Source organism: Diceros bicornis, chromosome 13 (assembly GCF_020826845.1).
Source record: "Diceros bicornis minor isolate mBicDic1 chromosome 13, mDicBic1.mat.cur, whole genome shotgun sequence".
NCBI classification, from domain to species: domain Eukaryota; kingdom Metazoa; phylum Chordata; class Mammalia; order Perissodactyla; family Rhinocerotidae; genus Diceros; species Diceros bicornis.
This window is the reverse complement of record NC_080752.1, coordinates 39,561,998-39,579,619: the sequence shown is the minus strand read 5'-3', so window position 1 is coordinate 39,579,619 and position 17,622 is coordinate 39,561,998. Positions and strand designations below refer to the sequence as shown.

Sequence of the window (17,622 nt, the reverse complement as noted above, 5' to 3'; positions counted from 1 at the left end):
TGTACAGGTAGTATTTAAAAACAACAACAGAAACAAAACTGTGTTCCACAGAACTCCAGGATTCTTTGGGATTTCATCTATTAATTTTTAAATGTATTTTTAAAAAGAATGAAAACATACTCATACGTGTTAAATCAAACCATAATCCTTTACAGACCACCAACACATGAACTATTACTGCTTAGGTAACTTGATTTTGGGTAGACCTAAGAATGAAATTTCTGCTGCCATCTCTGTTCAATTGAGAGAGTGTCCTGAGATGGCAAGGTAAGCTCAAAAACAAAAATACCCCAACCATTTGCACTACTTATCAAAGAGTACCGGATAGTCACAGTATGTCATACTGGATCTTCACAATACTTCATCAACAATATAGAAATAAAATTGGATTCTGAGGCTGAAACAAGACTGCAACTATTATGCTTAACCTCCATTCTCAAATTTGGCTCTATCAGAATAGCCTCATTTTCTCAAAGACTGACAACTAAAATAAATGTTATAAATTTAAACTTCTTAATATAATTAAACAGGCAAGTAGTATTGTATTTTGCATAAAATTTGTTTTGTAAAAAAGTTTCTCCACTTAATAAAAAGTTTAAAAAACATCTGAAAGAATCACACAAACTCTAAAAAGTAAAAACTATTCCCCTGAGAGAAGGAATAGATACATTGAACACAAAGGACTGGGAATCTCTCATCGCTAAGTAAAATCCTCCAAGACTTCTGAGGTTCTACAACTACTTACAATCAAGGACATAAAGATGTCCCAACAGGCAGACATGAGTCAGTAGGGTAATTATTCTTACCTTTACACAGATGACTCTCAAATTTACATCTCTAGTCTCTCCCTTCTCTTCCACACCCTTGCTACAATGATTCATTCACTTCTCAATCACTTTAAAGCTCCAATACTTTTTTTTTGTTTTAATCTTTCTTCCTTTTATTTCACCTAGGGCACAAACGCCAGATTAATTTTCCAAATACATGATATTTTCAGATACTTTAACAGATGAACGCAAATTTTTCAAACCAGCATATATACTCTCCGGCTTTAACTAGTCAAATTTACCTCTAATCATTTTCAAACACACTTGTCAAAAAATCCTCAATGCTGTTGTTCTACCCATCCCTAAACTCCCTAAAAGCTACCCCCACCTTTTTCTGTTAATCCAATCCCTAAAATTCAAGGCCCACCTCCTCTGCAAATTACTCCCTAACTATTTCAAATTTACAAATATGTCTTTCCTTTCTCTGAATTCTCATAGCACTTATGGTCTGCACTTCACAGTCTAGTACAGTGCTGTCTTACAGAATTTTCTGTGATAATGGAAATGTTCTGCATGTGCTTCCAATAAGGTAGCACGAGCGACATGTGGCAATCTGAGCACTTACCATGTGGCTATTTAAGTTTAAATTAAATTTAAAAAATCAGTCTCCTCAGTTGTACCAGCCACATGGTAAGTGCTCAAAAGCCATATGTGCCTAGTGGCTACCATACTGGACAGCACAGATCTAGGTGTTTGGCTCTCTACAACCTAGATACAACTCTACAACCAGAACACTACTGATCCCTCTAATTATCTTGCTCCTAGAAAAACCTCATTTCCAATTAAATTCATTTGCCCATTGTTCCCAACGTTCAGTTGTCCACTCTGGACTCCTTGTTGCTTTTCAAACCACTCTGTATTACATTCCAAGCATTTTTCACTTCCTTTTCTCCACTGTTGGTACTTAATGACTGGCCACCTACTTACTACATGCCAGACACTGCATTAAGCATTTGGTTTACTTAATATCTAAACCTAATAACCTTACAAGGCAGGGTTTATTTTCCTGAGGAAAATGAATCACAGGAAGAACAATAACTCCAAAAGTCCATCCTTTTCCAGAATACTTTTCTAAATTCTGCCCTTTTCCAAGGCCCAGCTCAAAGCCACAATTCCTGAAGTTGTGTGGTGTTACTGAAGTCCCAACCCAATTTATCAATTTCAAACCTTAAATATTTTGCCATAATGTTAGCATACACACTCAGAGGTGAATTTATTCTGAAACTAACAAAGCTTAAGCTACAGGGATCCCCAACTGCATAGACTTCTTCCAATACTCTGAACTTAATTTTGATTACATAAGTGTGTGTGTACACACACACACATATATGAAATTTTTAAAAAGGGGGTCCCCAAAACTGAATAAGCTCCCAGGCCATAAAATATAGATATATCCATTGCATACACCTCAGAAGTTCTTGAAGCAAGGCCTGTCTACACTGGACTCGGCTTGCTTTTCACTCCTTTAATGCATATTCTATCCCTTGAGATTTGTTTCCTCTGGCTCTTACGACTGGCTATGAATAGGTCAGTTTCTCTAGTTCCTTACTTTCTAGTTGCTCCCCCAAAGAAACACCTAACCCATTTCTCTTTTGAGAGTTTCAAAGCTAATCCAATGGATAAGAGGAATTAAAATAAACACAGGAGAATTACAAAGACAGAAATCTTATAGCATGTCCCAAATTGATCTACAGATTCAACACAATCCCAATCAGACTCTCAGCTGCCTTCTTTGCAGAAACTGATAAACTGATCCTAAAATCCATATAGAAATACAAGAGACACCAAATAGACAAAACAATCTTGAAAAAGAAGAACAAAGTTGGAGAGCTCATACTTCACGATTTCAAAACTTACTGCAAAGCTATAGTAATCAGGACAGTGTGGTACTGGCATAAGAACAGAAATATATTATCACTGGGATAGAACTGAGAGTTCAGAAATAAACCTTTACATTTATAGTCAATCAACAGAGTCCCAACCATTCAAAGGAGGAAGAGAATAGAATAGTCTTCAACAAATTGTGCTGGGACAGGTGGATATCCAAATGCAAAAGAATGAGGCTGAACCCCTACCTCATACCACATACAAAAATTAACTCCAAAATTATCATAGACCTAAATCTATAAAACTTTTAGAAAAAACATAGGAATAAATCTTCATGACACTGGATTAGGCAATGGTTTCTTAGATATAATACCAAAAGCAAAATGGACAAAAGAAAAAAATAGATAAACTGGACATTGAAATTTAAAACTTCTGTAATCACCATATATAAAGAACTCTAACTACTCAACAATAAAAAGACAAATAACCCAATTTAAAAATGAGCCAAGGATTTGAATCGACATTTCAGCAAAGAAGATATGGCCAACGAGCACAAGAAAAGATGCTCAATATCATTAGTCGTTAGGGTAATACATATCAAAACCACAATGAGATACCACTTCACATCCACTAGGATGGCTATAATAAAAACAGAGACTGTACCAAGTATCAACAAGGATATGGAGAAACTGGAACCCTCGCACATTGCTAGTGCAAATGTAAAATGGTGTGGCTGCTGTGGAAAACTGGCAGTTCCTCAAAAACACAGAGATACCATATGATCCAGCAATTCCACTCCTAGGTATATATCCAAAAGAAATAAAAACGTATGTTCATACAAAAATCTGTACACAAATGTTCACAGCAGCATTATTCATAATAGCCAAAAAGTGGAACCAACTCAAATGTCCATCAAATGATGAATGGATAAACAAAATGTGCTATATCCACACAATGGGATATTATTCTGCCATAGAGTTAGCAAGTACTGAATGGAAGTACTACAACATGGATGAACGTTGAAAACACGCTAAAGCCAGACACAAAAGGCCACATAGTATATGATCCCATTTATATAAAATGTCCAGAATAGGCAAATCCATAGAGGCAGAAAGTAGATTAGTGGTTGCCAGGGGTTGGGGGGTAAGGGGACATAGGAGTGACTGCCAATGGTACAGGTGTCTTTTGGGGGTGATGAAGATGTCCTAAAATTGACTGTGATGCTTGGTGCACAACTTGGTGAATATGCTAAAAACCACTGAATTGTATACTCAAAAATGATAAATTTTATGGTATGTGAATTATCTCCATAAACCTGTTTCTACAAAATATCACATGATCATAGGCCACACTTTCCACTGAAACAGTAAAATAAAGACCCTACTAGTCCCTCTATTTCATTTCTGAAAATCGGGAATCATCAATCTCTGTTCTAACCCATGCTTTGGTAAAAGTCCCAAAAAGCCTTTCCTCCTTTTACTTAGCATGGGATATTTATTCTTGGAGAGAAATCTCTCAAGTGGGCAAGTTGAATCTCAAGGCTCTCAGTCTGCGTAATTTCAAGTCAAGCTTCATTTCAAGAAGCTCCTCACACTGACTTGGCAGCCCCACTTAGAAATTATATAGAGAAAAAACTTACTATATGCATAAATTATATAAACAGCACAATTTACAATACTTACTTAAAAATTATATGCACATATATTTCCAGTTTTTGCAACTGGACCATGAAATCTCCAGAACAGGCCCAAGTCTCAAGTCTGTGCCCCCGTACTGCCCCAGTGCCCTGCGCACTGCTGGTGTCCCATGTGGTCCTTTGTTTCAGAGGCTGATGACACCTATCACAACATAAGTGTAGGGCTTACATTCCAGTCCCACCACTTACTTAGCTGTGTGACTCTGGGCAAGTTGCTTCACCTGTGTGCCTCAGTTTACTCATTCTTAAAATGGTGCTGACAATACCTGCCTGTCGGTGTTGAGCAAAAATAAAATGTTGGTGACACTCTGAACACAGCATCTGGCACCCAGAGATGTGAGGCACCTATCGTCTGTATATACTGCTCTGTGATAAATCCTTTTCTCCCCCTGTATTTGCACCTTGACTAACTGATACCAGCCCTCTTAATCAGCTTCCTCATCTGTAAAACTCTACGCCAAAAGACCGCTGAAGAGAAAAGGAAAAAGAGGAAAACTCCTAGTAAACAGCAAGGGCTCAAAATAAATTGTTCTTTCCTCTTCCGTCTCCCTGGCTAAAGCAATGATTTTAGCATCACCCTACAGCCCCGATGTCCTCCCCGCTGAAACTCTGTAATACTGCGGAGCGGCTTCCAGACAGCTGTGGACAAACAAGGGCTTTCTCCAACAACGCCAACCATAACTCCACGTCGGGGAGCCATTTTTTCCCAGGCAAGAAAACGAAAAGCTGTACGTGGGGTAACCAATAAAATACCCCTCCCATCCACCCCCCCTCCCAGGACGGCGGGTCCCAGCACAAAGAGGGCAGTCACCGCGGGCAGAGACCACGCTCTCTCACCCCACCCATCCCGCCAGTGGGGAGGTGGGTGGAGATCCGACTCGCTGGGGAGGTCTGGGTGGGCGTGGGGCTCAAGGCCCAAGACCGGGGCACCAGGGGGTGCCGGAGGCTGGACGACCTCGGGGAAGCCAGGCCCCGGGATCTGCGGTTTGAGGGCGGGGATCGGGCTCACCTTCGCCCGCTTGCGCCGGCTGGTCCGTCGCCCCTCCGGAGTCTCCGCGATCCCCGTCTCCATGGGGGTCGCAGATCCAGGGACCACGGTAGGCCCGGCTTGAGGCCCGGCGGACCCCGGCGGCTCGGCCAGGCCTCCGGGGGGCGAGGCCCGCGGAGGCTCCTTCTTGCGCGGGGTGCGCTCCCCCGCCGCCCCCGGTCCGGCCTCGGCAGGGCCCGACAGGCCCGCGGGCGGCGCGGCCACCTCTGAGCCGTTCTCCGCGCCGCCCGCTGCCCCGGCGCCAGCCTCCGACCCGGCGGCCGCCGCCGCCGCCGCCGCCGCCGCCGCCGCCGCCGCCGCTGCCGCCGCCTTCTTCCCAGACAACATCTCCGGCCGCCTGGCCGCCGACGGCCGCAGGGGCCGCTCGGTCCGTCGGTCCGTGGGGCCGCAGCCGCCTCGCCTCACTTCACACAGTCCACGCGCCGCCAACCGCCGCCGCGCACGCACGCGCCGAGCGCGCTCCCGCAGCGCCCAGACAAAAAGGCCCGAGCCGCCCACGGCCCCGCCCTCCCCCGCCGCCATAGAGCGGCGTCCTCGCGGCTAGAGCGGCGCCGTGGCAAAGAGCGCGCTGCTTTCCTAGAGCGTCTCCTTGGCCGTCAGGGTGGGCCCCAGCACCGTCCAGGCCCTAGGGCTTCTGGGCCAGACCGCACCTCCGAGGGCGACCGTTTCCTCCACGGACTTGCATGAGTTCGTAAATTCATTCATTCACTCACTCATTCATTCATTCACCTACTCATCCGTCAATTCGACCAATACTTATTAATGCTGACTACGTGACAAGGGTTTAATTATGAAGTTCTTGCTTTCAAAGAGCTTACAGTGTCGTGAGAGGAAAACACTGAAACGTAACCGGTAGATCATCTTATTTATTCGTCATCGTCCTGCTTGGACTTGGGAAATCTTGGAGAGTGTGGGAGATCAAGATTTGGCCACCCTGAAATATATCCCTTTACCTTGATTTTTTTCTCTGACGGACATTTGACCTCCCCTACTACCTGCCTAAAGAATTTGACATAGTAACTCCTTCCTGGAACAGATCTTCTATCTGATGGCTGTAATATAATGTAAAATAGATGTTACAATAGGAAAGGCACCAACAAGCCCATCTTATTGGAAGTTCTGTCTCTCTGGCCACATTCTCTGGAGGGCCCTGCGAGGAGTTACCAAACATTTACATTTATAAGGGAAATCTCCATTTGTAAAGGTATCTCCCTCTCTGTCTTGGAAAGAAGGGGGATGACCTCATTTCTAGAAACTTACCAATGTGGAAAGTGAGGCCTTAAATCTGCATAATAACCTTACTCTTGTTTACTGTGATTTAGTGGTAATCTCCTGTAACTGACTCCCCCCACCCCCAACATCCTCCTTTGTCATTGGCTGAACATGGCATTTAAGACAAGAATTTCTGCTATTGTGTTGAGAAACGCAGTATCCCTGGTTTGTCCCATGTATACATGTTATTAAACTTGGTTTTATTTTCTCCTGCTAACATGTCTTGTTAATTATTTGGCCAGCCATAAGAACCTTAAGGGAAAGGGCAGAGAGGGATTCTCCCTCTTCCCCCACAAGAGCAAATGAGTTTGGTGGTGATCAAATGGACAGAAGTTAGGAAATCCAGATATGAATCCAAACGGGATTGCTCTTGCCTCCAGGGTTTTGTTTATGCTCTTCCTTCCCTCTGGACCCCCTCCCAGTTCGGGCTGCCTCACTCGCACCTCCTCCCACTCCCTATGCCGCCCCCCGCCCCCACCCCACACACATACAGAACATCTCTTTCTATACCGGGTTAATTCTTTTCAATGCTTCTGATGGTGGTAATGGAATTCTTTTAATTCTTCAAGGACTGCTTCACTGACCCAACGCTGGAACAGGGCTGTGTTCTTCAAGCTTATTTCTGCTTATGACACAGAACTGTAATTTTTTACATGTCTGTCTCTTCAAAGTATAATTTTCAAAAAATGACTCCATTTACATGAAGTTCAAGAACTGGAAAAACTAATTTCTAGTGATAGAATCCAATCAGTGGTTGCCTGGGAGGAGGGTCGGGGCTGACTGCAAAAGAGCAGGAGAGAACCTGCTGGGAGTGATGGAAATGTTTCATATCTTGACTGGGGTGGTATATACATGAGTAAAAAATTATTGAACTATACACGTAAAATAGGTATATTCTATTTTAGGTCAATTGTACTTCAGTGAAGTTGAATTATTTTTTTTAAAGCTAAGCAAACAGAAAAAAAGAGGCAGGTAAGCCCAGGAAAACCAGAAGCTGTGCAAGAAAGTGTTATCATAGTACAACTTAGGACTTGGCTGTGACTACATGGCCATGCTAACATAAGCAATGAATATTATTTTAACCAAAGTGATAGAATTTTATTGAAAGAATGGAGAAAAGAGAAAGTTTGTGGAGGACAGGGAGGAGAGGGCTTTATGGGAGGGGGGACGAAGTGGGAATGGGGGAGGTTCTACCTGGCAGCTGAATCCTCATCTTCCATCATAAAAAGATAATATATAATGTCAAAATTGAGAAATCCAGAAATAACAGTGTAAACATACTATTTAGACATATGAAGATAAATATCAGAAGAAACAGCTAGAAGAGTTGGAATTGGTTGTCTGAGTCGTAGAATGTGAGGGTGAGGAAGGGTGACACAGGAGATGGAAGCTTGTTTGTTTTAAACACTGTACTTCTATCTAACTGGTTTGCACATTTAATAATTTGACAAAATTTATTATTTTCTTTTTTGTGTGTGCGTGAGGAAGATCAACCCTGAGCTAACATCTGATGCCAATCCTCCTCTTTTTTTGCTGAGGAAGATTGGCCCAGAGCTAACATCTGTGCCCATCTTTCTCTACTTCCTCTACTTTATATGGGACACTGCCACAGCATGGCTTGACCAGCAATGCATCAGCGCACGCCAGGGATCTGAACCCCAGAACCCTGGGCTGCTGAAGCGGAGCACGTGCACTTAACCTCCTAGCACCGCTGGGCTGGCCCCTGATAAAATTTAAAATTAGATTTTTAGAGGGGCTGGCCTGATGGTGTAGTGGTTAAGTTCACGTGCTCTGCTTTGGCAGCCCAGGGTTTGAAGGTTCAGATCCCAGGCATGGACCCACACACTGCAGATCAAGCCATGCTGTGGCGGCATCCCACATACAAAACAGAGGAAGATGGGCACAGATGTTAGCTCAGGGACAATCTTCCTTAGCAAAAAGAGGAAGATTGGCAACGAATGTTAGCACATGGCCAATCTCCCTCGCCAAAAAAATAAATAAATAAAATTAGATTTTTAGAATATATGTATCCTTTGACCCAGCAATTCCCCATTAGGAAGATATCCTAGGGAAATATGTAAGTATGTGTACGAAGATTTAACTTCAATAGTGTTTATCTCGGGCTATACATAATAACAATAAAAGAGAACTAACTTAAAGGCCCAACAAGTGGTGACTAATTGAATATATTAGAATATCATAGCCATTAAAATTGACATTTGAACATAAAGAAAACTCCCATACAAAATAGTGAGCATATATCAAAGATTTATTTAACTCATTATTGAGAGAGCCAGCAGGATGATAAAGCTGGTTCGAAAGAAAATATGAGAAACTGATATATAGTCACTGGTCAGTGGAAAACAGAATGCTGGAATAAGATTGCAAAGTTAAATAAGAAAAAAAATGGTTAATGTCCTATAAGGCCATAAAACTGTAAACTTTTGGGGGGCTTATCTTTTCTATCCAACAGAACTCATTTGCATCTATTTGCCAAAAAAAAAAATCATTGGCAACTTATCCATTTTTCCCCCAGAAATAACTAATTCATCTCAATTTTTAAAATTGAGGTAAAATACACATAACATAAAATTTATCATCTTAACCATTTTTAAATGTGCAGTTCACTAGTGTTAAGTACGTTCACATGATTGTACAATCTCCAGAACTCTTTTCATCTTATAAAACTCTGTACCCATTAAACAACAACTCATTCCCTTCTGCCCCCAACCCCTGGCAACCACCATTCTACTTTCTGTCTCCATAAATTTGACCACTCTAGGTATCTCATTTATTTATTTATTTATTTATTTAATAATTTTATTTATTTATTTTTTCCCCAAAGCCCCAGTAGATAGTTGTATGTCATAGCTGCACATCCTTCTAGTTGCTGTATGTGGGACGCGGCCTCAGCATGGCCGGAGAAGCGGTGTGTCGGTGCGCGCCCAGGATCCAAACCCGGGCCGCCAGTAGCGGAGCGCGCGCACTTAACCGCTAAGCCACAGGGCTGGCCCTAGATATCTCATTTTAATGGAATTAAACAGCTTTTGTCTTTTTGTAACTGGCTTATTTCACTTAGCATAATCTCCTCAAAGTTCATCCATGTTGTAGCAGGTGTCAGAATTTCCTTCCTTTTTTAAGGCTAAATAATTCCCATTGTATGTATATACAACATTTTGTTTATCCATTCATCAGTTGATGGATTTTGGGGTTGCTTCCATCTTCTGGCTATTGTGAATATTGCTGCTATGAAAATGGGTGTACAAATATCTCTTGAAGACCCTGCTTTCAATTCTTTTGGCTATATACCCAGAAGCGGAATTTCTAGAGCAACTTATCCATTTTTTTAAAAGTTAGCATCTGACTTTACAGAGTCAAAACCCTAATCATATTAAATAGTAAGTCAAAGTTACCTTCCCCTAAAGCATCAGGTGACCAACAGGTGGGCCAGTTAGATAACCTTCTAGTATGACTGTGAACGAGAATCTTTTGGCCTTATTTTCAAATTTTGGATAATTTTTCTTTGCAGTCTCCCTCACTATGAGAGTAGGGGCTTTGTGGTGCTGGCCATTTTACTCCCAGTGACTAGGCCCAGAAGTACTGTTGAATGAATGAAGTATCACTAAGGCCTACATCACCTGGCTGTTGTGAGGACAACGTGAGGCGATGCTTACAAACTGTCTGTCAAAGTCCAGCACATAGTGGCTGCCTAACACATAGGAGTAGTTAATATTGTTATGCGGCAGCTGGGGGAGGGGAGTTGGTTATAACCCAGAGGCGGCGGCAGCCACGACTCTTGTCATGGAGGGCAACTGTCCTAGAAGGGGCACTGAGGCAGGGTCTTGGGGCCCGGGTGCCTCCAAGCCAAAATGCTGGGGGAACTAATGTCTCTTTTTAGAACTCTGCATGGAATACTTGCTTCCTCAGGCACCATAGGAGCATTGGTGGCTTGGCTGATCAGCTATAAGGCAGCTTTTTTTGGGTTCCTATTCCTTCTGCTGTTGCTTAGCAACTGGCTGGTCAAGTATGAACTCAAGCTTACCCCCTCAGAGCCCCAGCAGGTGAGCAAGAGGGGCCTTAGCTTCAGCTGAGGGTGGTGGGATATTTCCAGCTAGATTGTGGGGTGGGGAGACAGAGTAGACGTCAGGATAATGGAGCAAGACTCAGGGATCCATGACTCTGGTCTAAGCCCTGTCCTGCAGCCCCCTCCTGAGTGTTGGAGGACGCAGCACTTCCTTCACAAGGCTTCAGCTGCCTCGGTGTAAATAGGGACCATCCCAGACTCTCCTACTTCATGTTTGACGTTAACACGCTTTGGCAACAGTAACAACCACTTTAAACCGGAAAAAATTAAAATGGATGAACTAAACATACATGTATAACATAGATACATCTCAAATAGAATAATGAAGATAGCAGACATGTACCTAGAGTATGACGTCTTTTATATAAAGTTAAAAAACATACAAAACAATATCCTGCCTTGTTTCTGGATGCATATGTACAGTGAAAGTATATTAAGGCAGGACTTCTCAACCTCCACACGACTGATATTTTGGGCCACATAATTCTTTGTTGTGAGGACTGCCCTGTGCATTGTAGGATGTTGAGCAGCATCCCTGGCCGCCGCCCACACGATGCCAATAGCACCCCTCACCCCTTTTGTGACAACCAAAATGTCTCCAGACATTGCCAAATGTCCCCTGGGAAGAGCAAAATTGCCTCCCATTGAGAACTACTGGTATAGAGAAATGCATAGAGAAAATAAATACGAAATTCAGGATTGCAGTTGAGATGAGGTTCAGGGAGGGAGGGGAACATTCTAGGACAGGGATCCACAGGGGACTTCAATTACATTTGTGATATTTCTTAAGCTGGTGTGAGAACTTGGGTCTTTGTTGTAATATTTACCGTTTTTTGGATGTCTGAAATATTTATTTTTTAAATGATTTTAAAGACCAGGAGTTTGTCGCTGAATCCAAAAAGAAAAAAATTAAGTTTGTTATTATTAAACGTGTCGGGGGCAGATGAGGATTATAGAGATTAGAGCATGTCATGAGACCACCGAGGCTTGGAAGTTGGAGATTTCATGAGGCGTGACGAAACCCTCAGAGAGGCACATTGGGAAAAGCACAAGCTCTACAGACAGACACATTTGGGTTGAGGGTTTTATGTCTTCTGTGAGAGCAGATTAGCGGGCTATTTCATTTATTCCTACGAACCAAAGGCAACTGTGGGTCCTGGGAGTTTGGGGGCTCTCTCACAGGCTGGGTGATGCTGAGAAAGGGACCTTCCCTCACAGGGCCCCAATTCTCTCATCCACACAATGCTGCAAAGATGCTCTCCTCGCAGGCTGATTGTGAGAATCAATTAAGGTGATGTTTATAAATCACCTGGCATGGCAAGGGATTATCGTATTAACCAACTTTTCCTCTTTTCGTGGTGGTGAGGAGTTTAGGAAAAGGCAGAGAAATCAAAGACCCCGGAAGCCAAACCCTACGGTAACGTCATGAGCACAAAAGAAGTGGAGAGACTGCACACGTGCTTTGCCCTCCAGGACAAGATCCTTGAACGGCTTATGTTCAGTGAAATGAAGCTGAAGGTCTTAGAAAATCAGATGTTCATCGTATGGAATAAAATGGATCGCCACAAGAGGTCAGGCCGACGGCGGACTTTTCCCACGGGGAGACACAGAATCAGGAAGCATGAGTCGATTTTCTCCATCTTCTCTGATTGCACTTCCAATTCCCCCTAACGAGGTCGGAGAGACTGGGGTGGGCCGGCCTCTTCTGATGTTACCTTTACTCAGTAAAACCCAGTCAGAGACTATTGAATTTTCTGAGTAAACAACGCTGGAGAGGAGGATTGGAGGACTGGAGGCTGAAAGGTTGGTCACCTCTGGAAAAGAAATCTGTCCTCCCCAGGTCAGCCAGATAGCACCCTAGGACACACCTGACGGGGGCTCTAGAATCTAGCCCTTCCTTTCTTTCAGTTGGACCACCTTGACCGTGGTCCAGGGCCCTATACCTGTTCACCTTGAGTCTTACAACGGCCTCCCCAGTGCTGTCCCGGCCTCCAGTCTCCCCCTCACCCTGCACTCAGAGGCCAGAGCGAGCCCAGCCGAGCTCGGCTCTGGGCACGTTCATCGCCTGTTCTTGAGTTAACGCCTTGCCATGGTTGACAGAATAAAAGCCACACTCCTTACTGTGGTGTTCAGGCCTTCCATGATCTGACCCCCTTTCCAGCCTTCTTCCCCCTTTTTTCCCCCTCACATGCTTCATACCCTATGCCAGAGTATCCTAAACATCAGTCACTAGTCTGCTACCTTTGTAATATTGGCCATAGCCATGAACCACCTGAATGTTTAACTCAATATTGTCCCTTTAAATTGACTATTTTTTCCTTAAATAAATTTATCTGTAGAGGAAAATAATAATAAAATAAATAATTTATCTGTAGATTAAAAAAAGAATCATTTGCCAGGCCAGCCTGGTAGCGTAGTGGTTAAGTGTGCGCGCTCTGCTTCGGCAGCCTGGGGTTCGTAGGTTTGGATCCCGGGTGTAGACCGATGCACCGCTTGTCAAGCCATGCTGTGGTGGCGTCCCATATAAAGTAGAGGCAGATGAGCACAGGTGTTAGCCCAGGGCCAATCTTCCTCAGCAAAAAGAGGAGGATTGGCATCGGATGTTAGCTCAGGACTGATCTCCCTCAAGGAAAAAAAAAAGTATCATTTGCCTGAAATAGAACATAACGGTCAAAAAAAAAAAGACAATGAAAACACAACAATTTTATTAAGTTCCATTAGAGCTTGGTTGCCCACTGAAGGATCTGAGCCTGAATTTTGGGTTAAAAAGGGAGATTAGGAAGTGTTTGAGTTTGAAAGATACGCTAGTACCAAGCTGAGACTTTTCTCCACCAGGAGCGTTGGGAAGGAGATCACTACCTCACTGTGGGACCAAGGTGACTTCCCTCTTCCAAAGCTACCATCGCCAGAGAGCTTTCCTCAACCCAGCCATAATGAATCTCTTTCCTTAGGGCTCTCCTAGCATTTTTGTTTTGTTTTGTTTTGTTGTGGGGAAGATCAGCCCTGAGCTAACATCCATGCTAATCCTCCTCTTTCTGCTGAGGAAGACCGGCTCTGAGCTAACATCTATTGCCAATCCTTTTTTTCCCCCCAAAGCCCCAGTGGATAGTTGTATGTCATAGCTGCACATCCTTCTAGTTGCTGTATGTGGGACGCGGCCTCAGCATGGCCAGAGAAGCGGTGTGTCGGTGCGCACCCAGGATCCGAACCCGGGACGCCAGTAGCGGAGCGCGCGCACTTAAATGCTAAGCCACGGGGCCGGCCCATCTCCTAGCGTTTTATCTGTACTTCTACCGTAGCATGTATCCCAAGCTGCTGGGATGTGATTTGTACACATTTCTGTATTCCCTCCCCACCCTCCAACTAGATTATAAGCCCTTTAAGGGCAAAGCACAGCATCACATTCATCTGTATATCCCCCAGGGCACCCAACACAGCGGCTGGTATACAGTCAGTGCTCAATAAGTAACATCTATGATTGTTGATTGCAGGCTTATGTGTCCTGACATTTTCTCTGCCCTCTCATTTTATGCTGACTCTTCCATAACCTATTTTGTTTAAGAGCAGGATCTCTGGAGCCTAATCGCCTGGGTTTAAATCTCAACTCTGTCAACTCCCAGCTGTGTGATCTTGGACAACTGAAAGTTGTTTATTCTTGCTGCATCTCAGTTTCCTCCACTGTAAAATGGGGACTACCCATTTCAACACTACCAACTTCCTCGACTGTTGTGAGGATTAGCTGAGTTAGGACATGCCCTCAGGTCTTTGCGCAAATGATTCCTTCTCAGTGAGGACTCCCATGACCTCCATATTTAAAATCACAACCCTCCCTGTCTGTTAGATACCTTCCATTTGCCCCTCCAGGTCCACTCTCCTTCCTTCTTCTGCCTTTTCTGCCAGGGGGCCAACCTGCATGGACTGTATCATCAGGTTCCTTTGTCCTGTGGCTTCCAGTTGGGTTTGGCCAATGGGGATCCCTGGCAGAGGTCAGAGGGAAGGAGGAGGTACTTATTCTCCCAGCTCCCTTCTGTGGGGTTGCCTCAGGCTGGTTTAGGGCTGGCTGGGTCCCTTCGCGGAGGGTCACTCTTCCTCTCAGGGAGGCTCTCCGTGCAAGACCTTCTTCTTCCAGGTTCCCTTTGGGCTCAGGGGTGGTAGCATCCCCCCACTTACCAGCCCAGGGGTACTGCACTATCTTCGTGGGTTCTCTATATCCTGCTCACACCTTTATAAATAGTCCCTTTTACCCAGCTTCACAGGCCATTGCTAATGGTCTTGCTGTACGGCCAGGCCATTGGACCACTCGGAACTGGACCATTAGGAGAATACCCATATGGTAACCCCTGCTGTGGAAACAGATACAGCAGTTCAGCCGCAAGCTCGATCTGTATGTGATATATGAACAAGCCCACCATAAGGCACTGCATCTTGAAGAGAGCATCCGGACTGAAAAAGCTGATCAAGACTCTGTGGCTATCACATTCACTTTGGTGCCCTAGATCCACACCTGCACCTACTGCTATAGCAAAGCCATCATGGAGGCCTGAGGCGGCCCAATGAGGATTCATTTGACCTAGGAAGTCACTGCTGCTCATGGAGTGTGTATTACTTGCCAGAAACGTTGGCCTGTGGCTCAAGGTGCTGCTGGGGATCTGACCAGTCCACAATTGGCAAATTGTTTGCAGTGGATTCTGACCACCACAGACCTGGTTTAGCCTATGGGCTGGCTGTTCTCTTCCACCAAGCAGGTATCACCTGGATTCTTAAGGGTCTGATGAGCACCTTCGTCATGTGCTAGAATTTCCTGATATGATACAAGTGGACAGTGGAGCTCTGTTTACAGCCACTGCCCCCCCAGCTGTGGGCCCTGTCAACAGGGAATTCGCTTGCTCCTCCACACTTGCCACCTACAATTAAGCCTTGGTGTGGCTGGGTCAAGGAGCGATTACATCAGCCACTCTCCCATCATCTTCTGGGCACCTAGGAGGGGGAAGGGCACACCTGACACGTCAGGTAGATTGGTGACTCCTGGGTTCCTGTGGAGGTCAATGGTCTAAGAAAGGACAGATCCCCTGGCTCCCCCCAGGTGCGTGACAGACCCCAGCTGCTCTAGCAAGAACATATGTAAGCAATCTCAGGAAACAGACCAGGGGGGAGAGGTGAATAACCTCTCACTTCCTCTCCCAGATTTGGACAGGCAATGCTGAACAGCCTCTAATAGTTGTCCAACCAGGGCCCACGGCAGGAACCTATCACAGTACTGAATATATCCCCACCGCTACCCCTGCCCACTGGACCCAGCTACAGGAGACCTTATCAGTGACTTACTCTCTGACGATGGCAAGGGCATTGCTCCCAGCTGGCCACAGCAACCAACTGCTGTGTCTTGGGCCTCCACAGCCTTGTTCCCATCCCCTGCACAGATGGTGTTGAGGTCCACAAGTAGAATATTGAGCAGTGCCCTTTGTATCCCATGGCTGTTTCATGCTCTGGATATGGGTCCTTCCTTGCTTTCTCCTTGGACATCGTGCCACCTGCATATGAGCCCTCACGATCACCCAGGACCTGTGGGCCCCATCCTCTGGCACCATGGACAAGACATTCCTAGGTGTTAAGTACAGAGATTTCACCATTTTATGCAGGTTTTCCTCTCATAGATGGTAGAACCATGGGCCACAACCGCTCAGCTATCCTGAAGGAAGTTACTACAGGGACAGCCAGGGTCCTCACTGCCAAGAAGGTTATGACAACCCCTGAGCTCAGGTTATGCTGGGTAACCACACAGCTTTGGACTATTTGCTGGCCAGCCAGGGGAGCAGCCAGGGTGGACAATGTCCCCTGCTGCTTCCAGGTTAACACCTTCAGCCAAGTCAAGAAGCCCATGCAGCTACTGAGGGAGCAAGGCCCATGGTTCCAGGCCATTCCTCTATCTGAATCTTAGCCTCTTTCCTCAGGCTTGGCATGGACTCCCTGGCCAGATGGCTCAGGCTTCCATCATGGGCTTTGGACTATTACTCCAGGCCTCCCTCCTTCTATAGTGTCTCCTCCAGCATTGCCCACAAACACTGGAAATCCCATTATAAGCCCCGTTGATTTCTACCCCTGTCGTTTATTCTATCCCTGTTGATTTCTATCCCTACTGGGCAGGCTTATGTTTGATGAGCCCCTAGATCAGAGGATGGACCTTGGAAAACAATTTGGATTGTATTGGATGGCCCCGGGGGCTCCCTCCAGGTTCTAGCCATGAGACAGCAGGTGGGCTCCCTTCCCCAAAGCAGAAATGATTCAACATGGTCTCCATTTCCCAGTGTCTCCAGGTGCCCTCAGCACTGCAAGCAATTCCCCTGGTACCTGAGTTGAGACCAGTTTTTCTCTCCTTGCAAGACTGACCTCACACTTGCCTATAAAAAAGTAAAATAGCAAGTGGGGGGTCCCCCTCCAGGAGCACACTCCAGGGTGTTTCCAGCTATGCCCTGACCCCTGCACCTCTCTCCACATGATGACAAGAGATTGGACCCAACGCCTCCTTCAGCTGGTGGTCCTCCGCTTCCCAGTTTCCCCAGCGAAGCCCGATTTGCGCATGACTGTGAAATTCACTGCCTTCACTCAGTACTCACATCTCCTGACCTCGGGGCTCAGTCCTCAGATCTCTTCTTTACACCATCTCATTTCCTTGGTGACGGCTTTAAATATCATCTGCTGTTATATGCCAAAGATTTTCTACAGTATATCTTTGATACAGACCTCTAAGCTTCAGATGCAAACGCCCAGCTGCTTACTTCCACACCCTCACTCAGACATCTCAAAATTAGTATGGTCAATCCTGAGCCCTGTCCTCCCCTCCACACCCCCTCCCACGTGCAGGCTTCCC

At 45.2% G+C, this 17,622-nt stretch overlaps 2 protein-coding genes across 3 annotated transcripts in view; one reads left to right on the top strand and one right to left on the bottom strand.

Moving 5' to 3' along the window:
* Positions 1-5,807, bottom strand: part of KDM1A (lysine demethylase 1A) — a 59,274-nt gene extending 53,467 nt beyond the window's left edge. For both annotated transcript variants that reach the window (XM_058553184.1, XM_058553185.1), the window contains exon 1: positions 5,360-5,807. In XM_058553184.1, coding sequence (XP_058409167.1) covers positions 5,360-5,725 — 366 coding nt within the window. In that variant the 5' untranslated portion in view covers positions 5,726-5,807. The remainder of the gene's footprint in view (positions 1-5,359) is intronic.
* Positions 5,808-10,539: 4,732 nt separating this feature from the next.
* On the top strand, positions 10,540-12,425 carry TEX46 (testis expressed 46). The gene is made up of 2 exons (XM_058551939.1): positions 10,540-10,731; positions 12,228-12,425. The coding sequence occupies exons 1-2, from the start codon at positions 10,540-10,542 to the stop codon at positions 12,423-12,425; spliced, it is 390 nt and encodes a 129-aa protein (XP_058407922.1).
* The last annotated feature ends 5,197 nt before the right edge of the window (positions 12,426-17,622 follow it).

Bases quoted from the DNA above. Each gene is read 5' to 3' on its own strand.
- TEX46 (XM_058551939.1), top strand. From the start codon at position 10,540: ATGCTGGGGGAACTAATGTCTCTTTTTAGAACTCTGCATGGAATACTT. The intron at 10,732-12,227 runs GTGAGCAAGAGG...TTTGCCCTCCAG, and splicing joins CCCCCTCAGAGCCCCAGCAG to GACAAGATCCTTGAACGGCT.